General features: G+C 40.0%; 4 protein-coding genes and 1 pseudogene across 6 annotated transcripts; 3 read left to right on the top strand and 2 right to left on the bottom strand.

The window, feature by feature from the left end:
* Positions 1-301: 301 nt before the first annotated feature.
* LOC126629335 (hevamine-A-like) lies at positions 302-1301 on the top strand. The gene has a single exon (XM_050299355.1). It carries the CDS (start codon positions 326-328, stop codon positions 1226-1228), a length of 903 nt encoding a protein of 300 aa, XP_050155312.1. The 5' UTR covers positions 302-325; the 3' UTR covers positions 1229-1301.
* Positions 1302-2291: 990 nt separating this feature from the next.
* On the bottom strand, positions 2292-6361 carry LOC126629327 (plastidial pyruvate kinase 2-like). Its single transcript, XM_050299345.1, has 12 exons — positions 5860-6361; positions 5124-5402; positions 4838-5003; positions 4623-4757; positions 4398-4508; positions 4204-4292; positions 4005-4067; positions 3722-3897; positions 3512-3614; positions 3273-3421; positions 2937-3045; positions 2292-2661 (listed from the first exon to the last, which is right to left on the bottom strand). The coding sequence occupies exons 1-12, from the start codon at positions 6103-6105 to the stop codon at positions 2554-2556; spliced, it is 1734 nt and encodes a 577-aa protein (XP_050155302.1). The 5' UTR covers positions 6106-6361; the 3' UTR covers positions 2292-2553.
* Positions 6362-7049: 688 nt separating this feature from the next.
* LOC126629326 (uncharacterized) lies at positions 7050-10107 on the top strand (annotated as a pseudogene).
* Positions 10108-11316: 1209 nt separating this feature from the next.
* Positions 11317-14211, top strand: LOC126630311 (receptor-like protein EIX2). Its single transcript, XM_050300397.1, has one exon. It carries the CDS (start codon positions 11317-11319, stop codon positions 14209-14211), a length of 2895 nt encoding a protein of 964 aa, XP_050156354.1.
* Positions 14212-14256: 45 nt separating this feature from the next.
* Positions 14257-26294, bottom strand: LOC126629329 (uncharacterized). Of its 3 annotated transcripts, none has more exons than XM_050299348.1 (16): positions 23413-26294; positions 22574-22979; positions 22369-22490; positions 21746-21882; positions 17121-17413; positions 16962-17017; positions 16700-16794; positions 16466-16568; positions 16253-16347; positions 16116-16178; positions 15790-15865; positions 15564-15672; positions 15233-15345; positions 15030-15088; positions 14803-14911; positions 14257-14671 (listed from the first exon to the last, which is right to left on the bottom strand). In XM_050299348.1, exons 2-16 carry the CDS (start codon positions 22962-22964, stop codon positions 14537-14539), a joined length of 1956 nt encoding a protein of 651 aa, XP_050155305.1. In that variant the 5' UTR covers positions 22965-22979; positions 23413-26294; the 3' UTR covers positions 14257-14536. The 3 variants fall into 3 exon arrangements, with proteins under 3 accessions (XP_050155305.1, XP_050155304.1, XP_050155306.1); XM_050299347.1 differs by having other exon boundaries at positions 21746-21890; positions 22371-22490; XM_050299349.1 differs by lacking the exons at positions 22369-22490; positions 22574-22979; positions 23413-26294 and adding an exon at positions 22170-22346 and having other exon boundaries at positions 21746-21984.

Here is a 26294-nt window from a genome sequence, read left to right as displayed (position 1 = left end):
CACATATTTAATTTTGTATTTAACTAAACAATAAAATTCACAAATTTTAAAAAATTAAATTTTATCTTTTCAATTTTCATCATCTTAAAATTTCTTAATAACCTTAAATTTATTCTCCAAACACATTAAAATCATCATTAATCTTGCCCTTAAGTCAATGAATCCTCTCGACCGAAAAAAAAGGTCAATGATTCCTTATGTCCAGTAAAGCAAACCGTGTCCTTTTCCACAGTCAACTGTTCAAAGGTATAGTTGGGCACTTTAAACTCCTATAAAAAAACATAACTTCATTAGTTTTCACTATAACACTAGAAGTCTAGCAAGAATGGCTGGAAACTCCCAAGCTTCATTTCTACTCCTTGTCCTCTTAGCACAGCTCGTTCGATTCGAACTCTGCTACGCCGGCGGCATCGCTATCTACTGGGGCCAAAACGGGAACGAAGGTACCCTAGCCGAAACATGTGCCACGGGGAGATACTCGTACGTGAACATAGCCTTCCTCAACAAATTTGGCGGCGGCCAGACCCCCGAAATCAACCTTGCAGGCCACTGCAACCCGGCATCCGGTGGTTGCGCTATCGTCAGCCGTGGCATAACGAGTTGCCACAGCCGAGGAATCAAGGTGTTGCTGTCTATCGGAGGCGGAGCTGGAAACTACTCTCTAGCATCAGCTGCTGATGCAAAAGATGTCGCTGATTATCTATGGAACAATTTCTTGGGCGGCAAGAAATCAACTTCTCGCCCCTTAGGCGACGCTGTTTTGGACGGTGTTGATTTTGACATAGAACTCGGTTCTACTCAGTACTGGGACGTCCTCGCGCGACGCCTCAAGGCGTATAGCAAGCCGAGAAGAAGTGTGTATGTAGCAGGAGCTCCTCAATGTCCGTTTCCTGATAAGTTTCTCGGGCGTGCTCTTAATACAGGGCTTTTCGACTATGTTTGGGTTCAGTTCTATAACAATCCTTCGTGCCAGTACAGCTCTGGTAGCACCGATAACCTTATAAACTCGTGGAAGCGATGGACTACATCGGTCAAGGCAGGGAAGATATTTATGGGGTTGCCGGCCGCTCCTGAGGCAGCCGGAAGTGGGTATATACCGGCTGCTGTGCTGAAATCGAAAATTCTGCCGGTGATAAAGAAGTCGTCGAAGTATGGTGGTGTGATGTTATGGTCCAAGTTTTATGATGATAAAAGTGGATATAGTTCTTCCATCATCAAAAGTGTTTGACTTTTGTAACTCTATGTTTTGGTTTGTCCTTAAAATACTATCTCAATAAATAAATCGGATGTCATTATCCTAATGAATGTGTTTAATTTTGTTTATGAAGTCCGTCCATATCAACAATTTTTGTTTAACTTTTGAAATTTTGTTAAGATTTATTTTTAACGTCATCTGGAATTCGTTTGTAAATTTATTTTATTCATATAATTTAAAAGTTGTCACTTTACTTTTTGAAACTCAGAATTCGTTTCACTTTACCCTTTGTAATTCGATTTTGATCTCATGCCCCCTAGTATTCAAAAGTCATCATTTGCTCTATAAAACTCAGAATTGGCTCAACATCGCCTTAATTATGTTATTTTGTTACCTGTGCTTGATTTGGATACAACAGACTAATCAATTCTTTCTTTTTTTTCATCTCTGTAACTCAAGCACAACAACCCAAAAAAAATTCAAATTCTTAATTTCTTCTTTTAAACTTAATATTATTAAATATTTATGCATAGTGAAGATTTATAATCAAATTCAATGACACGTGTGGCATAATCTTATTGGGTGGTGGGTTTCACATAAGTGCTGGAGCAACTTTTGAGTTTCAAGGGAAAGAGTATCACAAGTTAAAATAGAACCAATTTTAAGTTTCAAAGAGTAAAATGAGAACTTTTGAGTTTCAGGAAAAAAAAAAAGAATTCACAAGTTAAAATGAAACAAATTTTGATTTTTAAAAAGTAAAATGGTGATTTTTGAGTTACGGGACAAGTAAGATTAAAATTGATTTTAAAAAACGTAGCTATAAATAACTTTTTTAATAAACAAAAAATCTGCCTCATTCCATCAATGCCCCTTCAAGTTCAAACCATCCGTAAATTCACATCATCGGTAGAACAACTTTCAAGCACGAAACTCCCTCAATCTTAGTCCCACACTCGTGCAGCCGACGTAAAATCCACCCTAGCCAGTGGTTAACGGCTATGCAACAAACGGTAAGCAGCGGATATCAAAAGGTGACGATCTGTTTCCTCAATCAAACTATTAAAAGACATTACAGTTTGAGTAATAAGTTAAGACATTTCATTCCAACTGCCAAATTTATAACTCAACAACTTCTTCTTGTTCTAAAACATACACCAAAATTATTTAAGGAAAAATTGTAAAACAAAAAATAAGCATATAGGATCACAAAAGAGTGCAATACAAGAAAAAACAACCAAAGCAAGAAACTACCACAACAATTCCGCTGGAACTACAAGAGATACGCTATCGTTGGAAATTATCGTAGTGTAGACGAAGAAATCTATGTTACGAGGGAGACATTTCCATCTCAGTTGCACCTAAATTTTGCGCACTTGAATGTTGTGAGTGGATTGGAGCCGCCAAATGGGTTGCCTGCCACTTTGAACGAGTGCGACCTCTTCTCCTGCCTTTACCAATCCTTGCTTCTGTAAACAAAGCACCGGAAAATGCATCATCAGTGTTGGCATGGTTGAATAGCATATAGCTATGTTAGTCCAAATCAGAACCAAAAGTGTCGTATGAAAAAGTTAAAATAAACGAAAATATTGATACTGTCAAGATTGATTCAAGGATGAGCCTTTAAGGGAAATGAAACCCGATATAAAAATGGCCGATTGGATAATTCCCGTATGTGACCAAATACAAATTTAAATTACTCTTATGTTGCCGTAAATTTAGGAAATATGCAGCATAACGTCACCTTCAGCACAGTCAAGGCATTGTTAAAGCTTGTTTCAGAATCTTCTGTGAACTCCATGTATATGGGACATACGCCTTGATACAAAGCCAACCTCCGTTGTATGCTCTTACTACATGGCCATCAAAGTACTTGATCAGTCAAAAAATCAAATTCACTTTCCTAATGAATAGAACTTGCACAGCATATTTTAACTGATACAGTTACAACTTTAACAAAATTCTTGCCGTGCACCCGCCCGGAGGAGGGGGATGACAAATCTATCAAGGAGAATCAAAACAAAATTCTAGTAACACTATCACAAATAATGCCTCTGTGACAGTTAACATGAAAACTCACTCATTCGTAAAGGCAAATATGGTCCCGGTAGGTCGGTAATGGCTCAATAGAATAGCCATGAAACCAGATCTGGTAAAGACAACGATTGAGGTACCAAGAGTATTGGACATCATGGTTGCATGGTAAGCAAACATCTCACTCATATGGTTCTGCAGGAAAAACGACTTCAGAGTCGGTTGAAACTGAATGAATAAGATGCTGCCTATTGAAACTGAATGAATAAGTATATGTTCCCTAACCTTGAAAGCTTTACCAAGATTGGCAGGCACTGCGCCACCCAAGATAGTCGCCTCAGTCCGAAGTGCGACAGTGTGCATAACTTTCACTGCCTTCAAAGGAAACCTACATGGATATGAAATCTCTTTATTACATTATGCTACGGTCTAAATGTTAGTATATAGTCCAAAACTGGTTCCGACAGTATAATTCCAATAGCCACAACAACTTACTTTCCATGAGCAGTCTCTCCAGAAAGCATAATTCCATCAGAACCCTCTCTAACAGCAATGGCAATGTCGGATACCTCAGCTCTGGTTGGTGTTGGATGAACAATCATGCTTTCCAGCATATTTGTTGCCACAATAACAGCCTTTCCCATGCTACGGCATATCCTAATTATCTCTTCCTACATTTTGAAATAAAAGAGAGAATTCAGAATGTACTAAATGAACTCAACTTAATGTAACAATCTTGTTAAGTGGATTCAATTGCAATGTGTTTATCGTTAAGTACCTGCAAAAGCGGAACTTCCTCAACAGGGAGCTCTGCACCAAGATCTCCTCTTGCAACCATTGCCTAAAATCAGATAATTGCATGTCAGTATTATCTTCAAAATGTGTTATTCACATATTAAGATGCAAATATCCAGGAGAAAGAGCATGTAAATCATTTATTAAGCATCACGTTTCCACTCATTGATTCGAGAAATTACCCCATCGGATGCTGTGATAATCGAATGCAAATTTGGGATAGAGTCTGCACTTTCTATTTTAACAATAACGTGTATATCTGCATTATTACCTGCAATATAAAATAGGTTAAGATACATTTATTCAAAAGCATTACACAAAATGTAGTATTCAAATGTATTTTCTGAATATATGATAAAAGTATTTGGAAAGTTACTTTGCAGATAATTCTTCAATTCATGAACAACTTGCGCATCTTTGACAAATGAAACAGCGTAGAAGTCAACTTTATTGTCCACTCCAAATTTAATATCTTCCCAATCTTTCTCTGCAATAAATAAGTTTAGACAACTATATTATTAGGAAAACAGATCATAAAGAAATAAAAGAAAACATCTTTAATGGATTGTAAAGGATTGAATCGACAATCTAGGAGTCCAACCAGTGATAGAAGGCAATGTTGCACTTTTCCCTCGCACATTCAAATGTCGCCTAGACTTAAGCTCTCCTCCATCAACAACTTCACATTTCACTGATTCTTCTGTCTTGGACTTCACCAGAAATGACATCATACCACCTGCAGCACAAATCAAGATTCAGAGTGCATATAAACATAATTTCAATTTTTAACCAAAAGAAAAGTAAAATTCAGCATACCATCAACCAAAAGCATGTCTCCCGGTGCTACATCGTTAACAAAATCATCATAGTTCACGCTAACACAATCTGCTGTGCCAACCCCTCTTTTGATTGTAAAGGTAAATTCCTGCCCACTTTCTAAATTGATTGGCTGTGGCAGGTCACCGCTCCTAACCTCAGGACCCTGATACAGAACAACATTCATCAATGGAATGCTTAGATGTTCTCCGAATAGTAAAAGATAAGCAATTCAAACTGATGACTTGATATTGAAGGAAACAAGAAACAATAGGGGGAGCCTTGCCTTGGTATCAAGCATGATCGCAATGGCATTGTCTTCATGTTGTTCATTATATTCTTTAACCAAGTCGATAACTTTTTGATGAGACGCGTGATCTCCATGCGACATATTCATACGAGCAACATTCATTCCGGCCTCTGCCAACTTCCAGATCATTTCGCGCGTGTTGGTGGAAGGACCAATTGTGCAAACAATCTTTGTCTTACGTTTGACCACAGGCCTTGACCACATACCCACTGCTGTGTCGTCAAGTTGCTGAATTGCCCTCAGCTGATCCTCTATCTGATCAGCAACACAAACTAAACAAACTGAGCATGCATTCTAAAGCACACGAACTTTAAACGAAATCTCTCAAGTCATTCTAATAAAAGCGCTTATGAGCAGAAGTGCTTTCTATAAAAGCAATTCCAAGGAGGTCCTTCCTCGGCCACCAAAAGCAACATCTCTACAGTCTAAGAAGCTAAACATCTAGTAATCAGTCTAATTACTATCAATTCAACATCGAAAAAACAAAAGAAATTCACTTTTGGTCATGATTTCCTACAATTTCTGGGCAACGAAACAGATTATACTTTTTTTTAAATTAAAGTATCAAACTTGCCATCCAAGCGAGTCGAACCTGAGACCTCGGAGTTACTATATAAGGAGGAATACCACTAGACCGCATTGTTAACGGCAGCAACCAAACACATCACGCTCCCAAAAAAAAAAAAAAGGAAGATTGAACAGTAGCACGAACCTTGGGCGAGTCTTCGGGCGAGACGGGAACGACCTCCGTCTGAAGGGGAAGCTTGGCGGTGATCTCAGACCTCCTATTCCCAAACACTCTCCACCTCCATCCCTTCTGCTTCTCCTCAAAAGCCATAACTTTGTACGCAAAGCTCGTCGGCGGCTTCAGCTTGTCGGCGGCGCGGCCGCGTGCAGATCCAGAGCTGGGAGAGAGGATCGAGCTATGAATCGCCCGCATAGCCACCACGTGCGCCATTTTGTTTGGAAGGAAAGAGAGAGAGAGAGGAAGAGGGAGGGAGATTCGGGTTTTTGGAAGGGGAATGCGGAGGTTCTGAGGGAGAGGAGGAAGGTGAGGGGGAAGTGTGTGGCGGAGGGATTTAAAAGAACGTATGTATGTAGGTAGGGAGTGGTTAAATCGTGTTGAAGTCGCCGCTGAATTTGGCGGAGGTTTTGAGGCGACAGATGGATAAAGAGTGTTTAGGAGGGACGGGAGGGCTTTGGTTGTATCGAACAAAAGTAAAATGTTGTTCAACTTCTTTCGTTCAAAGCTGAGCTTGTCTCGAAAGGGGCACGGGTGGGTCACGTCACGAGACGGTTTTGGGCCTGTTTCGGACCAACACTTCTGCCTACGCATATGCTGGGCATATTTCACACGCGGGCTGCTGGGTGGTTTGCCAGGACACCTAACTTGCATAACTGGTTTACCGTTATCGTGATATTCCAGCACTATTTTAAAAATTTCCGTCTAATGCCGTTTAGGTATTGTTTAAACGCTAGACGGCTGGTCACTGCCCCGATTAATACCTAAACGTTTGAAAATTAAGAAATGGCGCCTAGACTTGCTGAGACGCCCGCCTAGCAAGGACGGAGCTGCCATGGGCCTAGGGGGTGGATGCCCCCACTAAGATTTTTCTGACGCTGGCATGCTGCTCAAATTGAGCTGGGTTTGCAGCAGCAGAGCCCTCACTGAACTGATCTGGTTCTGCTCTCCGACCTGGTTCTGCAGAAGCAGAGCTGGGTCTTATATTTTTTTTTTTAAAATCCAGGCCAAAACGACGTCGTTTTGGTCCTGGTACAAAAAAAAAATAAACGAAACGGCGTCGTTTCGTATATGTTAACAAAAAAAAAGTATGTTAAAAGGGGGACCGCTTGTCTCCACAGTCCACCCCCATTCCCTGATTCCCATCTCTCCGTTTCCTTTTTATTTCCCTTGCCAATCAGAGAGCAGCGTGGTGCTGCTCTCTTTCCCCAAATTCCCAACATCTTGAAACGGAACGGAACAAGAGCAAGGTGATGTTCCCAGCCACGCCAATAGCCAGCCACTCCAGCCAGCTACTCTCTAGCCGACATATATATATTTAGGGTAAAATTTTTAATTCCTAAATCTATAATCCATAACCATAATTAATTATTTAAGACGAATTTTTGTTTAATTGGTATAGAAATATAGAATCATATGGTAATTGGTTATTGATTATTGATATGAATTCTATGATTATTGATGAATGAAATTATGAAATTACGAATTCTATGAATATGGGTATACATTTATTCATATGATTAGTTGAATTAAATGTTTATTTGTTGAAGAATTTGTATGCTTATTGGTATTGCCATATTGGTTAATTGAATTGTTGCCTAGGTTGGATATGGATTAGTTATTAGGCATATTAGCACAGTATACTCTAGGACTAAGAGTCTAAGAATTTTATTGAGATTTTTATTCTATAAATTATACAAATTACGTATGAACCTTATATGTTATTGGTATCAATATGATTGACTTTGCAGACTAAAACATCATGGAGAGGTTTTTCAAAAAAATATCAGTGCCGCCATCCCCAGTTATTGAGAAAAATGATGATACTCGGGGACAAGATAGTACAGAATTTATTTTATCAAATCTTCCATCAGATCCTGGTAAGCGAATTCGAATTTTGGATTACAATCCTAATATTCGAGATCAAGTACGAAGAGCGTATGTGCTAGCTGGTCCTCAACAACCTAAAACCCATAATTTTCCTTACAAGAAATATGGAGACACGCAAAGACGATTCAACCCTGCTTGGTTTGATGATTTTCCTACTTGGTTGGAATATAGTGTAGAAAAAGATGCTGCCTTTTGTCTGTGTTGCTACCTTTTTAAACCAAACATTGGAGAACAAGCAGGTGGTGATTTCTTTGTTGGAGAAGGATTTTCTAACTGGAAGAAGAAAGAAAGACTTCTAACTCATATTGGAGGCGTCAATAGTGCACATAATCAAGCATGGAGTAATTTTGAAGCTTTAAGGAGTCAAAAGCAACATATCCAATCTTTTTTCTCTAAAACTCATGATGAAGCTCGAATTCAATATAGAGCTCGGTTGAATGCATCAATTGATTGTTGTCGATTTCTTTTGAGACAAGGGCTTGCATTTCGTGGTAATGATGAATCTGAACATTCAAGCAACCATGGAAACTTTCTTGAGCTTCTACAGTTTCTTGCCGACCACAATGAGGATGTGAAAGCTGTTACTTTGAAAAATGCTCCGGAGAATCACAAATTGACATCACCAGATATTCAAAAAGACATTGTAAATGCTTGTGCAACTGAGACCATCAAGACTATTATTAAAGACATTGGCACTTCGCTGTTCTCTATTTTGATTGATGAATCTCGCGACGTATCAACGAAGGAACAAATGGCTATTGTATTGCGTTATGTGGACAAGAATGGGCATGTCGTTGAGCGTTTTATTGGTATTGAGCATGTTACTAGTACTGCTGCTCTTTCACTCAACGAAACCATTGATGAGGTATTTTCTAGGCATAAATTGAGCATGTTTAGGTTGCGTGGGCAAGGTTACGATGGGGCCAGCAATATGCAAGGTGAGTTCAATGGTCTTAAAGCTCTTATTATGAAAGACAGTGGTTCTGCCTATTATATTCATTGCTTTGCACATCAACTTCAATTAGCTCTTGTAGTTGTGGCAAAGAAGAACATCCAAATTGAGTCTTTTTTTAGTATAGTTACTATTTTGGTAAATGTTGTTGGAGCTTCATCGAAGCGTTATGATCTTCTTCGAGAGAAGCAATCTATTGCAGTTATTGAAGCACTTAACAGTGGTGAGTTTACAAGTGGGAAAGGCAAAAATCAAGAAACTACTTTGAAACGTGCTGGAGAAACACGTTGGGGTTCACACTTTGGTACTTTAGTAAGTATCATGACTATGTTTTCATCCATACTTGATGTACTTGAAGTAATAGCAGATGATGGAGTAAGCTCTCAACAAAGATGTAAAGCGAATAATTTATTGGATTCCATGCAATCATTTGATTTTGTGTTTAATCTACAGTTGATGAAAGATATACTAGGAATAACCAATGAATTGTCACAAGCATTGCAAAGGAAGGATCAGGATATTGTAAATGCAATGAAGTTGGTTGGAGTTTGTAAGCAAAGGTTGGAGATAATGAGGAAAAGTGGTTGGGATTCTTTACTTAGTAAAGTCTCAGATTTTTGTCTTAAACATGATATTGATGTGCCTAATATGGATGATATGTTTCTTTCTCGAAGGCGAGGGCAACGAAAAGCACAAGCAGTCACAAATATGCATCATTATTGTGTTGGGATATTTTATGTTGTTTTGGATTGGCAGCTTCAAGAACTAAATAATCGTTTCAATGAGACCAACACTGAGTTACTTCTTTGTTTGGCATGTTTATGTCCAGCCGACTCCTTCTCTGCTTTTGATAGCCAAAAGCTATTGCGTCTTGCCCAGTTTTATCCTAAAGACTTCTCTATGAATGAGCTAGTGATACTTAAGATTCAACTTGAGACTTACATTATGGATATGCGGTCTAGCATTGAGTTTTCAGGTTTAAAAGAGATTGGAGATCTTGCAAAAAAAATGGTTCAATGCAAAAAACACAAGGTGTATTCGCTGGTTTACTTGCTTGTGACATTAGCACTAACTCTTCCAGTTGCTACTGCAACCGTTGAAAGAGCATTTTCGGCCATGAAAATTCTGAAGAATCGATTGAGAAATCGAATGGGAGATCAATGGATGAATGATAACATGGTTATTTTTATAGAGAGAGATATTTGATGGTATTGGTAATGATGTTGTCATGCAACGCTTTCAGAACATGAAAACGCGTCGAGGGATATTGTAAGGGACTGTTGTATGAAAAACTTTTTGGATTAATATATAAGTATTGTGTTTAGTAAATTCTTGAGGTTTTTAATTATGACTTTGTTGTTTGAGGATGCCCCCATTCACACAAATCTCTGGCTTCGTCCCTGCCGCCTAGATCGTCTAAACACCTGTCTAGCCCATCCAGACCCGCCTAGACACTCTAGGTTGCGACTTACTTAGACAGAAAATAGATAACTTCCATTTACATTTTATTTTTTTCAATAAATTGTAAGAAACTTGTTGAATACTTAAATGAACGCACATTATATGTTTGTTTTCCATATTTTCATTATGTTCCAATACTTTATAATATATATATATATATATATATATATATATATATGTCATTCTATTTTATAATTTATGATGAAATTATATATTTTTTAAGTATAAACAAGTACTTATTTACACGAAATATAATAGATTTACTTAAATCCGTCTAGTCCGCCTATGTGTCTGCCTAGACCCCGACTAGCACCTAACGTCTTTTAGAATCTTATATTCTAGAGTGCTTTAGCATTCCTCTTTCATTTGATTTATAAAACTTGGGCTACACCTAATGAGCGCCGGTAAGACTGTGTACGATAAACGTATTCCCGATCCTCACAAAGCGAAGAACCTTATTGGATTGGAGTCGTTCTTTTATTATAGTATGGCAGTGTGATCAGTTTCACCGAGCTTATTGAAGTGGTGAAATCATCCATTTTTCTTAAACATACATTCTGTAAGGGATTGGTGTGGACGGGGAAGGTTACCTCCGGACAATCAGACCTTTAGATGCCACTCGGGGTAGCATCCTAAAAGGTGGGACAAAACACCTCAATCCACCTTATTATTCCAATTAAATTCCCATCTTCATATAGCTAGTCCTAGGTCTGATTCGTGGCCATGTTGAATCATGCAATGATGGTTAGATAAGGCTAAAATACTTTTGTGAGTCCTTTCAACCCCAAAAAAGTAGATCAACATGGCTCTGCCACAAGTTGGTCCTTTAAAAAAAATGAAATCCCCATTTTTTTCTATTGATTTATAAATATTATATTGGCGTTTACTTTTGACTTTGCCACCCATAGAAAGCTTAAGAACAAACAAATGGTCATAGACATATATTATATCAAATGAACACAATGACTTTCGGTTCCGTTTTGTTAGCAAAATGTATTAAAGTTAACAACATCCCTTTCACCTCCGCCCATCACATTCCGTGTTGATATGAAACCATTCACGCACTGCAAATGATCAATCTTTAAAGCAACATCTCTTGCTTTTCACTCCCAAATTCACATACCATGTTGTTCAAAGTCATATATTCTGTCTTGTTTGTGCTTACATCTGTCAATTGTTGTTTGAGTGCCGGAATCAGTTCCAACATCAGGTGCTTACAAACAGAAAAAACCGCTCTGCTTCAGTTCAAACAAGGCCTCGTCGATGAGTCCAATGTTCTTGCCTCTTGGGAAACCGGCAAAGATTGTTGCGAGTGGAGAGGAATCACTTGCAGCAACGAAACAGGTCATGTCGTCACACTAGATCTTTACTATAACTCTTTTGATGTTTATAATGTTGAAACTCCTTTGAGTGGTGTCATTGCTCCTTCTCTACTTGAATTGCCGTATCTAACTTACTTGGACCTCAGTTTCAATAATTTCAAAGGAAAAATTCCCAAGTTCATCGGTTCTTTAAGCCGGTTGAAGCACCTCAAACTGGCAGGTGCTAGTCTTAGCGGACCAATTCCTCCCCAACTCGGAAACCTCTCTAGTTTGTATGCTCTTGATCTTGCATGGAACTATGTCACATTTGAAAATCTCGAGTGGTTATCTCATCTTTCTTCTTTGAGGTACTTGAACATGTCGGGTCTTAATTTTTCCGAGGTTGTAAATTGGCCAGAGTCTATAAGCAAACTCCCTTCACTTGTTGAGCTTCAGCTATCTTCATGTAATCTTCCCAATGTCGAACTGAGTTCGCTTTCTTTTGTCAATTCTTCTAACTCTCTTGAAGTCCTTGAACTCTCGTATAATTTTCTTAATCTTTCGATATTTTATTGGATGGCCAATGTTAGCACCAACCTTGTTCACATTGGTTTAGCTGGTGATCAGTTGCAAGGTCCCTTCCCAGATGTTTTTGCAAACATGGTTTCTCTCGTGTCTCTTGATCTCTCGTATAACAAACTTGAAGGCAGGATACCAAAGTCCTTTCGAAACCTTTGCAACTTAGAGTTGTTGAATTTACTGGAAAACAAACTTTCTGACAGACTTGAAGACTCTGTCGAAAACTTGTCTTGTGCTCAAGACACCCTCGAGTCCTTGTCCTTGAGTGGGAACCTATTTTCGGGTTCATTTCCTGATAACCTTACAAGATTTTCATCCTTGAAAGAATTGTACATTGATGGCACCAATGTAAGTGGATCTCTTCCAGAAAGTTTTCAGCCACTCTCCCAGCTAAGATCCTTGAGCCTAGTTCTAAACCAGTTCACCGGATCACTGCCTGATTTTACAGGTCTTTCGTTGTTAAGGCAGTTATTTATCTCCAAAAATCAGCTCAACGGATCTATACCAGAGAGTATCGGACAACTTTCCAGCCTCGAAGATTTGGATCTTTCTTGGAATTCTTTGAATGGTGTCGTAACTGAAGTACACTTCTCCAATCTCTCGCGTTTAAACTCTTTGGATTTTTCTCATAATCCTTTGTCTTTCAACTTGAGCTCGGATTGGACTCCGCCTTTCCAAATCAAATCACTAGGATTGGACTCCTGCAAGGTTGGCCCTGCTTTTCCGAAATGGATTCAAACTCAGACAAAACTTACTTCACTTTACATGTCTGATGCTGAGATTTCGGATTCTATACCTGATAAGTTTTGGGACCTGTCTTCCAGCTTATTCGAGTTAAACCTATCGATGAACCAAATCCATGGAAAGTTGCCAAATCTATCAACAAAAAACAGCACCTTTTTTTCACTTGACTTGTCATCTAATCGCTTGGACGGTCCACTTCCGCCATTTCCTTCAAGTGTAGCCATCTTGCTTCTCTCCAAAAACATGCTTTCGGGACCCTTATCTTCCTTTTGTGAAACAGAAACTCCAAACTTGTTTAATCTAGACCTTTCCGAGAACCAGCTATCCGGCGAACTTCCTAGTTGTTGGATGCAGTTTCAAGGATTGTTCTCTTTGAACATGGCTAAGAACAATTTCTTCGGAAAAATTCCAAGCTCATTAGGCTACTTAAAGAATGCTGCATTGTTACGCTTACATGACAACAACCTTTCTGGAGAATTGCCATCTTTGGAGAACTGTACAGAGTTAAGGGTTGTTGATCTCGGTGCCAATAAACTATCTGGAGAGATACCGACATGGATAGGCCCGAGCCTAACAAAGTTGCTGGTTCTTCGCTTAAGGTCAAACGAGTTTTATGGAAGCATACCCTTAAGCCTATGCAGTCTTCCTGCCCTTCATGTTTTGGACTTCTCCAAGAACAATATATCTGGGGCCTTACCATTTTGCCTCCCTAACATAACAGCTTTGTCTTCTATGTCCCCCGAGGTTGAGGACAACATTATTGTTGGGTTTGTGCAACTGATTTGGAAAGGAATAGAGATTGAGTTCGGCGAAAATCTTAAGCGTTTGAGAAGCATTGACATTTCAAGCAACAACTTAAATGGAGACATTCCAGAAAGTGTAACAAGTTTGATGAAGTTGATTTCTCTGAACCTTTCAAGAAACAGTTTCACTGGGGTGCTTCCTAACAAATTTGGCCAGTTGGAGATGTTAGAATCGCTCGATTTGTCACGAAACCAGATATCTGGTAGCATTCCTTCGAGCTTTTCCAGCTTACATTATCTTAGTGTCTTGGACTTGTCATACAACAACTTAACAGGAAGGATTCCGCTAAGCACTCAACTTCAAACCTTTGATGCTTCTGCATTTACGGGAAATCTTGGACTTTGCGGGCAACCGCTCACACCAGAATGCCCGGGAGATGCAACAACTGAAGATCCTGCAGTCCCTAATGGCAGTGGAAGTGACAAGACCAAACAAGATGATGATGGTTTCATAAGCTTAGGATTTTATGTCAGCTTGGTGCTTGGTTTCGTCATAGGATTCTGGAGTGTCTGTGGTACTTTAGTTCTCAAGACAACTTGGCGATATGCCTATTTCCGGTTCTTGGATGATATCAAAGATCGGATTATGTGACGACCGTTGCCTGTGAAGGAAAAGCTGTAGGGGAGATTTCAAAGGTAAACGGTAAAGCTCTACTCTCCTAATCTGTTATATACTTCCGAACTTATACAGATTCATTCAGTTGTATTTTCCGATTTGTAATAAAATGTCATCAACTATGATGCTTGTTTGTCTCAAGGGCTATGCTCTATAAAAACTGTTCAATGATTTACACCTACACACTAATACAAGACACATTGCTCAGATGAAAGCCAGAACGAAACCAGTTCAAACACACCGGAAGTGAACTTCATCCAACGTCAGGCACACCAAGAACACGGAGATAAAAGTCAAACATTTATGACATAGATGTTACCAGGACAGAGTTATCAGCCGATCCTGTTAAGAAGATGGGTAAAGTCGGGTGCCAATCTACAGTAGTTATAGCAGCACTGTGTGGGAGAGGGCTCAACCCATTCACATGACCCCGAACCTGAACCAAGTTAACAAAACAAAAATTTGTATCAACGCAATGCATCACATAGATATTCAAAACACCGCAATCAGGGAAACCCTATACATAATGAAGCCACTCACACAAACGCATGGAGAAGAGAGAACAACCTGGTATATGGGCGCTCTTACGGAACCGGATGTTACCAATAGTCTCCTCCCGGTAGCATCTAAAGCCATTTCATGTCTGCAACTTTTTGAGCTCTCAGGGTCACAGAACCTACGGAATGGAAGAGAGCAGCGCTAGTTAATCAGGTGTATGGAGAAATAGTTTTGTTTGACAAGACTGCAGTGTAACTAATATCTATTAATAATATGGGATGCCAAAGAAAAAGTACCTGGTACAGTTTCTTGACCAAAGGATTTGACCTTGGTTTTGCAAGCTCCATTCAAACACCTGACAGCGCAAAAACAGTTCTGTTAGGCAAATACTTTTGAGAGGACAAAATTATAAGACCAGCTGTAGTTCAAGTAATAACGAGGGGGCAAATTTTAAATGCTCTAATCAAACTTCATGCAAAAATGAATGTAAAGCACTTGCCTTTCCATCTACTCCCAAACTGAAAATACTTGTCTCATCAGGGCCGAAAAGAATGGAGCTTATAGCAGAGTCATGTGCAGGCCACCCGGTTATTTGTAGATAGGCAGACATATCTTTGGCTTGTTAAGGTGTTCGTATTTGTATGAGTATGTGTACATATGCAGGCAAGCTAAGCTATGCAGAAGGGGGCACCAGTTTATGATTCTATTAAGACGAGGGATTAAACACACAGCTAAAATGCCTTTGTTGAGGGCAAAAATTTAACCACCTTGGAAAAATAAAAATAAATAACACAAGAAATGCAAAAGTGTTCAAAAATATGTGTGGATACCAAACATGTGAATCATTCCATCAGTTGCAGCGGCCACTAAAACTTTCCCATTGTGATTGAAACTAAGGGATGTTATTGCAGGTGGATCTTTACCAAGAGGAAGAACTGTCTTCACGAAACCCAAAAGGTTAAGCACTAAACTTACAAGTGTCGGAAATGAAAGGCTTAAGAATATAAGTTGCTATAGCATGCATAAATGATCTTCTGGTACAAAGAAAGCATATACCATAGCCTTCCACGTCTTCATATTCCACACAGTTAATGAAGCGAACCCCATACTATCAACATAACTTGATCCGTGCCTACAAATACAATAAAAGTCATAATTCTGACATTCATGAGAATTTAATCCCCAAACACACAAAAACACACATGAGCATATATGCATATACGTAATGGTAAAAGGAATGGTTTCATGTTTAAATTATAATCATTTCAAGCAAAGTGCTCGTATCATACTTCAGTTGAATAGAGCTGTTACAATAGGGGAAAATTTTTGGTCAAACACGGAGTCTAGTATGAAAATATGATAAGATTACAGAAAGAATGTACCCCTTGGATGCTGCTGCAGTAACAAAAATTGGCTCTACAGGGCTGCACTTTATATCCAGGATACTGTAGCAAGGGAAAAAAAGGGTAAATAACAGAGCCAAGAAGTACACAATAGTACGAGTAATATCAGGAAGAACCTTGGAAATTCTTCACTCGTGCTAAGATCACAGACAACTCTCTTTGCATCGACATTCCATGCTTTAATGCCTCCATTAGCAGTGCCTATGAGAAGCTTTTGTCAAAAGAACAAAAACACTTAAACTAGATATTCCACTGTCAAATAATCAGGTTAAGATTCCAATGCCAAGCAATATCTAAGTGCATTTTGAAAATCTAATCTGCATGCATACCAATCGGTCAGATTTGCACTCCCAGTCAAGTGACATAATCTTGGCTCCACAATAAATGGTTGCATTTCTAGATGCCGGAGTTGACGAGTCATAGGTCCATATCCTATTTAATGAACAAATACAGATTACGATTTGAAATCAGCCGATGGTCAAAGAGTTGAGAAATCAGCCAATAGTCAAGGAGTTGAGCAATAAATGTAGCACTTTCGTAACTACTAACTATAGAACTAATACCTTACTGTTCCATCTTCAGATGCGCTGGCTATATTATTTCCAGATGCAGAAAAGCGGCAGCGACTGATTGGACTTGTGTGGCCCAAAAATGTCTCCTATAAACAATGATGATTCGAAAGTTATGGAGTCTCCGATAAAACATAAACAACTGAAGCTGAAAAAAAGTTATCAGAAAACAAGGAGCTACAAAAATACTAAAGCGCAACGAATTGAATATGAGCTTGTAGCATCACAAACCAATCATGCCTTAGAAGCAGTTTACCTGGAAGTCAACCTTAAATTCAGTGAAGTCTTCTAAATGGCTTTCCCTGCCATTTTCTGTAATCACATTCCATAGTTACTAAACAGATAATCTCCGTAACAGCTACTGCACTGTCCCCACAACACAAAGGGAAAATAATTCAGTACAGAAGTTACTTACCATTATAGGGGTCATCCTCGTATAGCTGAATACTATCAGCAGTTCCACCATCTCTCACGCGAGGAGTTGATTGAGAACTTAAATTAGGATCAGACTTAGATATGTTAAACTCTGGTCTGTTTCCCATGTGTCCAGCAACAACCCAATCTGGATCCACCTCTGCTCCCCTTATTTGAAAAGTATCAGGAGGGCAAGTTTCCTGAGTATCCTTAGATATAAGACGATTTTCCTCATGCACTACACTTGATGAACTCATGGTTCGTTCAGTGCTTGCATCGGTTACTGACGAACAACTACAGAGTTTCAAAAGTAAAATAAAGGAATAAGGAAGAGACAAAAACATGATAGTCTCAAAATACTGACGATCCCTTGCACCACAACAACAACAACAACAACAAAGCCTTTTCCCACTAAGTGGGGTCGGCTATATGAATCCTAGAACGCCATTGCGCTCGGTTTTGTGTCATGTCCTCCGTTAGAACCAAGTACTCTAAGTCTTTTCTTAGAGTCTCTTCCAAAGTTTTCCTAGGTCTTCCTCTACCCCTTTGGCCCTGAACCTCTGTCCCGTAGTCACATCTTCGAACCGGAGCGTCAGTAGGCCTTCTTTGCACATGTCCAAATCACCGGAACCGATTTTCTCTCATCTTTCCTTCAATTTCGGCCACTCCTACTTTACCTCGAATATCCTCATTTCCAATCTTATCATTTCTTGTGTGCCCACACATCCCACGAAGCATCCTCGTCTCCGCCACACCCATTTTGTGTACGTGTTGATGCTTCACCGCCCAACATTCTGTGCCATACAACATCGCTGGCCTTATTGCCGTCCTATAAAATTTTCCCTTGAGCTTCAGTGGCCTACGACGGTTACACAACCCGCCGGATGCACTCTTACACTTCATCTATCCAACTTCTATTCTATGGTTGAGATCTCTCTAATTCTCCGTTCTCTTGCACGATATATCCTAGGTAGCGAAAACGGTCGCTTTTTGTGATCTTCGCTAGATTGCTCCGATCATTAGTGTGGATAAGTATATAAATGGATATAGATAGGAAAGCAAACACAAGATGTACGTGGTTCACCCAGATTGGCTACGTCCACGGAATAGAGGAGTTCTCATTAATTGTGAAGGGTTTACACAAGTACATAGGTTCAAGCTTTCCTTTAGTGAGTACAGGTGAATGATTTAGTACAAATGACATTAGGAAATATTGTGGGAGAATTATCTCGTAATCACGAAACTTCTAAGTATCGGAATGTGGTATCGTCTTGACTTGCCTTATCTGTCTCACAGGTAGATGTGGCATCTTCTCTGGAAGTACTCTTCCTCCATCCAGGGGTGGTATCTTTAACTGGTGGAGATGCACAAGGTAATGTATCAATTTCACTTGAAGCTTACTTGTAGTTTCAGGCTTGGTCAAGCGCGATACAAACCATGTAGTAGGAGTCCCTCAAGTTGCCGAGCTAGGGGATTTGCTGAAAGAGGTGACAGACAAGGTAAGCAATCAGAGCTCCGGCTGATTGTTCACATTCTCCCTATCTTGCAGGCAGCATGAAGGATAAAGAGAAGAAAAATGAGAAGAGATGATATGGGATACTTTTGCTTTTGAAGAAGTAACTTTCCACAGGCTTATTCTTGAACTGAGCTGGAGGGTTTTCTGGTTTCCTCCAGAGTATAAGGCCGACTGAAGAATTTGAGGGTCAAAACAAGTCCATCAAATCTAGAGTACGTTCGACCCTACTGATATGGGATACTTTTGCTTTGACAGAGTAATGGATGTATCGGCACGTGTGCTGTTACGCTTGTCTCCACATGCTTCCTTGTATCCTTCTCACTTGCCCTATCTGTTCCTCAGGCAGATGCGGTATCTTCCCTGGAAGCATAAGATGTTGAAGATGAGTACTCGAGAGCAATGCCAGGTAAGTAAGTTCCAGGCAGTCAGTTCCTGGCTGGAAGCTTGATTCCAAGTGCTGACTGATTGCTCTCTTTCTCCTTGTCTTGCAGGTAAGAACAAGGCCAAAGGAAAAGACAGGGAAAAAGCATGATATGGGATACTCTTGCTTTTAACCCTGATGATATGAGATATTCTTGCTCTAGTATAACTTGTTTGCAGAGGTATTATCGGGGGGAAAGAAAGCTGAATATTTCGAAAGGCTTCGTTGAGAGTGCCCTCTCATATATGAGGAAGGGTTGAGCATTTTTGCAGGTCTGTCTGTCCGTTGGGGATGGAGATTGACATATATAGGAGTCTCCTTAACAACAAGTAGTAATGCTATTCCTTTACCCTGTCAGAGCACTTTGAAAAAGTGGTCTGTGGTATGTGGAAAGCTGATGTTGCGTGTGAAGATTACAGACAGCTTTATCCAAGGAGATCCGGCTCTTGTAGTTGGGAAAGTGTTGCCTCTTCGGTTTTCGAACAAGCAATCCTATCAGGGATCTGGCTCTCGAGATTCGGAGAACGATGTCTCTTCGATTTTTGAGAAAGCAATCCTGCTGCGGGTCTGGCTCTCGAGATTCGGAGAGCGGTGTCTCTTCGATTTTTGAGAAGGTAATCATGTTGGGAGTCTGGCTCTCGAGATTCGGAGGGCGGTGCCTCTTCGATTTTGGAGCAAGCAATCTTGTTGGGAGTGTTTTCTCGAATGTGAGTAAAGGTTGGGCATGTTTGCTAGTCTACCTTGCCACGAAGCACAGAGGTTGACACACAGGGACTTTCCAATTATCCAGCAATGGTACTGTTCCTTTACCCTCTCTTCGATTTTTGAGAAAGTAGTCATGTTGGGAGTCTGGCTCTCGAGATTCGGAGGACGGTGCCTCTTCGATTTTGGAGCAAGCAATCTTGTTGGGAGTGTTTTCTCGAATGTGAGTAAAGGTTGGGCATGTTTGCTAGTCTACCTTGCCACGAAGCACAGAGGTTGACACACAGGGACTTTCCAATTATCCAGCAGTGATACTGTTCCTTTACCCTTGTGGGTAATAATATGGGGTAGCTAGACCTTCAAAATTTATGTGTCTAAACTTTGTTAGTGCTGTTTCTTTGCTATTCTTTTACCCGTCTTGGTCAGAGCGATGTAGTGGAAGCTGCAAGCTTCACGTGCTCAACTTTGGCAGAGAACTTTGGCAAAGTTATCTGTGATACACATGAGCTACTATTGCGTGTGGGAAGTGGGTGATTGAACAGTAAGACTCATGTGCTTTCTACTTCACCAGAAGTCTTCGACAGAATGCCCATAATTTCCGCAAAGCTGAGTGTGCGTGTGACAGGTGCTGCCAAGGCTGGAAAAGTAGGTGCCTCTTCGATTTCTGAGATCGGCCCTCGTGGTCTCTGAGCAGCCCAACTTTTGAGAAAGCAAGCGCCTCTTCGATTTCTGAGATCGGCCTTCGTGGTCTTTGAGCAGCCCAACTTTTGAGAAAGCATACGCCTCTTCGATTTCTGAGATCGACCCTCGTGGTCTCTGAGCAGCCCAGCTTTTGAGAAAGCAAACGCCTCTTCGATTTCTGAGCAGGCGCCTCTTCGATTTCTGAAGCTCCGTCGAGTGCAGATTTTTATAGGGGCTGGCATTAAGTTCCAAAGCACACTTGAATCTCCACCAGTAGAAGCTCCATTCTTACACTTCTAAGATCTTGATTTGTTCGACCTCTTCTCTCTTCAACACCTTTGAAAATGTCTGGCCCCTCCGACCGTCGTTTTGACTTGAACCTTGTTGAAGAGGCAGCCCCGCCTTCTCCAGACAACATATGGCGCCCATCCTTCGTCTCCCCTACTGGTCCTCTTACCGTTGGGGATTCCGTTATGAAGAATGATATGACCGCTGCGGTGGTGGCCAGGAACCTTCTCACTCCCAAAGATAACAGACTACTTTCCAAACGATCTGATGAGTTAGCTGTTAAGGATTCTCTGGCTCTCAGTGTTCAGTGTGCAGGTTCTGTGTCTAATATGGCCCAACGCCTATTTGCTCGAACCCGCCAAGTTGAATCATTGGCGGCTGAAGTGATGAGTCTCAAACAGGAGATTAGAGGGCTCAAGCATGAGAATAAACAGTTGCACCGTCTCGCACATGACTATGCTACAAACATGAAGAGGAAGCTGGACCAGATGAAGGAATCTGATGGTCAGGTTTTACTTGATCATCAGAGATTTGTGGGTTTGTTCCAAAGGCATTTATTGCCTTCGTCTTCTGGGGCTGTACCGCGTAATGAAGCTCCAAATGATCAACCTCTGATGCCTCCTACTTCTAGGGTTCTGTCCAGTACTGAGGCTCCGAATGATCCCCCTCCGGTGCCTTCTCTTTCTGGGGCTCTACCGACTGCTGCGACTTCTCCTAAGCAACCTTTGTGAAGGCTCTCTTGTTTGTTTATTTTGACTCATGTATATGTACATATTTGTAGCTTATCGGGGATATCAATAAATAAGCTTTCCTTCATTTCAACGTATTGTGTTAAATACACCAAAGCCTTCTTCTCTAAGTTCTTTGAATTTTCTTTTGTTGGAGCTTTGTGAGTGGAGCATGTAGGTTGAGGTAGTGTTCCCTTAATTTCCTGAGTGAGGAAAACTTCTCGGTTGGAGACTTGGAAAATCCAAGTCACTGAGTGGGATCGGCTACATGAAAAAATGAAAAACTTCACCTTCTTAACTGGCATAATTGACCATCTTTTTCCTCCAACAAAGCCTGAAGTTTTGATAACTTGAGCTTGAGTTGCTTGATGTCTTTTTTCAGATGGTTGACAGTAGTCTTTTCTGAACTAATTTTCATAAGGGCTGGTATGCGTGGTTTAGTTAAGGGCATTTTCTTCAAACTTAGTCATATTGCGCAATTAAAGGGCAGAAATCAATGTAAAACTAACCTGGTTTTCACTTGAAATATGTAAAAAAAAGGTCGTACCCAGTGCACAAGGCTCCCGCTTTACGCAGGATCTGGGAGAGGTGAATGTCGGCTAGCCTTACCCCCATTTATGGAGAGGCTGCTCCCAAGTCTCGAACCCAAGACCTACCGCTCATGGGCGAAGGCACTTGCCATCGCACCAAGTGCGACCTCTTCACTTGAAATATATAAACTCAAAAAAATAAGAACAAGGTTGATATAAACGAAACTGGTTTTCATATGGTAGCTGAGAAATTCAAATTATCATAATATCAAAAGCCTACATAGTTGGGCGCCATGTGACAACAAGTACCAAGATCGACGAACAGCCCACTCTCAAAAGACAACATATATAAAAATGAAATTAGCCAAATTCTGAAGGATATGAGTACCGTTGAAGATCTCACTAAAGAAATTTCTGACAGATAAACGCAAGGCCTCATACCATTCCTTTGAAAAGTATATACGAAACTCAGGATCAGAGTTTGGTTTCTTTACATAAGGAATGGCTGCATCACACATATAAAAAGGTAAATCAACAAAAGACAGTAGATCACTATATCAAAATAGAAAGACAAAAAGACAAACCCACCAAACCATGCAGTCCAATCCTGGCCCCTTTGCAACAAATCATTCCCAATCATTCCAAAGAACTCTAAAACCTTGTCCCTCCTCCCTGACTGGATGGCATTAACAACGTAGTAGCGTAGAATAGACACCTCCAGTTTCGAAAGAGTAGTCAAAAGTACTGTCTCGGATGATGAAGAGAGACACTGCTTGAAAAAACTGAACAGACCAACTAATTTTTCTGCCTGAAACTTAGGTACATACACTGAGAAGATTAATTCCATTATCCTATCTACTTGAAACCCTTTACTGATATCCGTAGATAATTCAGAATCGAAAGCTTGCAAAGTGTTAGTGAATCCTTTAAACACAAGAAACTCCCTCACAAGCTCCTCAGCATACTGCATATTCTCCATCTTCCCCAGCTATGTCTACAAACACATATATTCACCTTAACTTGTATACCAGGTTATTATACATCCATGTCTCACATGGATCAGATAACAAATACTAAAAAGTGCATCTTTCACTACTTATCACTGTTCTTCAAACAACAACAATAACAACAACAACAAAGCCTTATCCCACTAAGTGGGGTACTGAAAGGTTGCATTTTTCACCGATTTTTTTACAAAGAATTAAACTTTTAGTTGCAAAAAAATTCAATTTTGATTAGTTTTACATTACATTTAGCCCGAAACTAAAAGGGTGATCAGGAAATCTTTAAACTCAGTTCATGATTGTATTTATGTGGTAATTCGTATCAAGTTGGAAGCATAATAATAAGAAGGGAAAGAGGGTTTAAAGGGATTTAGGGTTTGCAGAAATTGAAATTTCAGGAATTGGGGGAAGGCAAGATTGTACCTTGCGGAATTGCAGAGGAACCGGATGGGATTTGTAAGTTACAGTCAAAGGAGGGGAGTTCGATTCAGCTTTCCAGTCCAGGTTGAGCAGGGTGGAAGGTGGGAAGGTGGGAAGGTGGGAAGGTGGAGTGAGTTTGGCGCTTAAATTATTGCTACTATTATCATTGTAGTCGTTGAAGCCCAAACATGTTGCTTTGAGCCCAAACGTAGTTAATTGGGCCATTTCTAATTAGGAGGACCTTGCTAGGGCATTCTTGGGTAAAACCCGACGTATTATTCTTACAAGTAACATGGAACGAGCGAGATACTAATTATAATTAGGGATAATATCTATGATTATATACCAATTTAGCCATTGTTGGGGTCTCACTTCATGATGTCCCTTTTTTTTTCAAATAAAAAATTGTTCACGCTTTGTGTATATAATAACTGAGCTGTTATTGGCATTTCCGAAAAGTCATCATGTGTTTTTTCTGATAAAAAAAAAGTGAGAGAGGAACAAGTGCAGAAAGGCTATTTTAGACTTCTAATAACATTTTCAAAACTAGAGATTAGCTTGCCAAAATTGTATCTGTTAGGATTCTACCGATATAATTTATAGAATGATAAAAGTCTTAATAAAAGTCCATCCCTCTAACAAAACTACGAAAAAGGAAAATGCCAAGATGCAAGAAACTTCAAAGCAGTTTCTTGTGGAGAAGTCAACTTATTTCTCTTTGCTCCGTCAAAGAGAGAAGTCTATCCCTCTTGCTATGGGACAGGATCCTCTCCGGATCATTTTCATATAGATTTTGGGGACCAAATTATCTCAGTTGTTCACGTAAAATCGTGAGGATGAGATCACTCGCGTCCTCTCCAACTTCTCACTCTTTCTCTTTCTCCTCAACGTCCTTGTCTTCATCTCCAACGGCGATCAACGAAGCAGAACTTCAGAGAAGAAAATGGGAGGGGTTGAAGGTCGGGGAAATATGCAGTGGAAATTGGGGTGGGAGGCGGAGGTGAGTGACGGTAGGGAGGTATGCAGGATACGGATAGAAGGGGATCCAGAGAAGATCTATTCCCCTCTTGCTATAGCCTTGAAATTTGGTAAGCCAATCTTCTTTAATTATTTTGGTCATGTAGCAATCTGCATGAAGGCAAGTAATGGTGCTGCTAATTTATAGAGTATACATTCATTCAATTTATAGGACGGGAAAGAATACATAGCTTTTCCCTATATAGAATATACATTGAATTTATTGTACGTACGTTAACCTACGATTCTACGACCGTCATCGGACCACCATGCATCCAACCATGAAACTACGTCGTCATACTGCGTGGAAAAAGTTGTTCTAAAACGCGGTCTAGGCGGCAGTGCTCTGCTGTGAATTACCCGAAATCGTTCATTAAATCGGCAAGGACATTAAGCAGTGTAAGGCGGCCGCCTGGGCGGGCTAGGCAGGCTCGGCGGACGCTAGGCGGTCTGGGAAAAAAACTTATGGCACGGACTCACAACCTTCTTGTCTCCCCGAGTCATGTCGTCTGCCTCTCTGTTTGCTAGAAGAGAAGTCGAATATGGTGAGAGAGAGAGAGAGAGAGAGAGAGAGGTAGATGAGATTTGTGCAATTGCAGGGATGGGTGATGGCGACGGGTTGTAAAAGGTTGCAGAGATGGGTGCGGCGGTAGGTTGTAGAAGATAGTTTGTAATTGGAGAGAGCGACTACTTTAGTTAGGGTTTTAAGCAATTAGTAACCCTTTAGCTAGCATTTGTTAGGTTTGAGTCGGTGAAGGATTAATTAAAAAAAGATTGGAGGGCCAACCTTTTATTTTATTGAGAGTCCCAACAATATGGGCTTACAAAATGATACACCTTTGGAACTTTACATATATACTCATATTTAACATATATACCTATATATATTCTTTATTTTTTTTTAAATAATATAGTATCAATGTTTATTTATATATATATATATATTATGTAGTAAATTTAATTAATTTATATAATGTATTACTTAAATCCGTCTAGTCCGCCTAGCCACCTAAGCGCTAGGCCCCAGCCCTCCGCCCAGCGTTTTTTAGAACCTTGGGCTTATAATATGGGCTTACAAAATGATACAACTTACCTATATATATATATATATATATATATATATATTTTTAGATAACATAGTATCAATGTTTATTTATATATATTATGTAGTAAATTTAATTAATTTATATAATGTATTACTTAAATCCGTATAGTCCGCCTAGGCACTAGAACCCAGCCCGCCACCCGACTAGCACCTAACGTTTTTTTAAAACCTTGGGAAAAACAACCGGCACACATACAACTGAAGTATTGTTAAAGCAAACAAACTTAAAGTTGTGAAGTAAATGTAAACTTTGCGCTTCAAGAGCTTAAAAACATCAACTTTGATAACTTCACCAGAGGTATGACACTCCTTTAACTGTATGGACACATGACTCTCAGGGGGTGGCTGCTTAGCCTCCTGTATCTTCTTGTATATGAGATCTTGCTCCAAATAGCTGACACCCAAATGATACTCTATCCGGTAGAACATTGTCACGGCGTATAGGAAAGCCATGAAGAATATTACTGAAGAAACTAGTATCATGCTGAAGGGCACCCACCATTGGCAACTGTAACCGGAATCCAAACCGTTTGGCGGCTGCCGTGATGAAAACCCTAGGAAAAATAGGGCGTGCAATAGAAGATAACCGATGGCTAAATTATGAGCTCTTGTCTCGTGGTAATGGGCGCGTTTTTCTTGCTTTCTGTTGATGACCTTCAACTCCTTGAAGCTTTTTTTCTAGCTCTTCTAACTTCATAGCTAATTATGTACGAGGGATACTTACACGATTATATAAATAGGCCCCTTCAACTGTGCTTTTTCG

Source organism: Malus sylvestris, chromosome 7 (genome assembly GCF_916048215.2).
Source record: "Malus sylvestris chromosome 7, drMalSylv7.2, whole genome shotgun sequence".
Lineage (NCBI taxonomy): Eukaryota > Viridiplantae > Streptophyta > Magnoliopsida > Rosales > Rosaceae > Malus > Malus sylvestris.
This window is presented reverse-complemented; position numbering and strand designations above follow the sequence as displayed.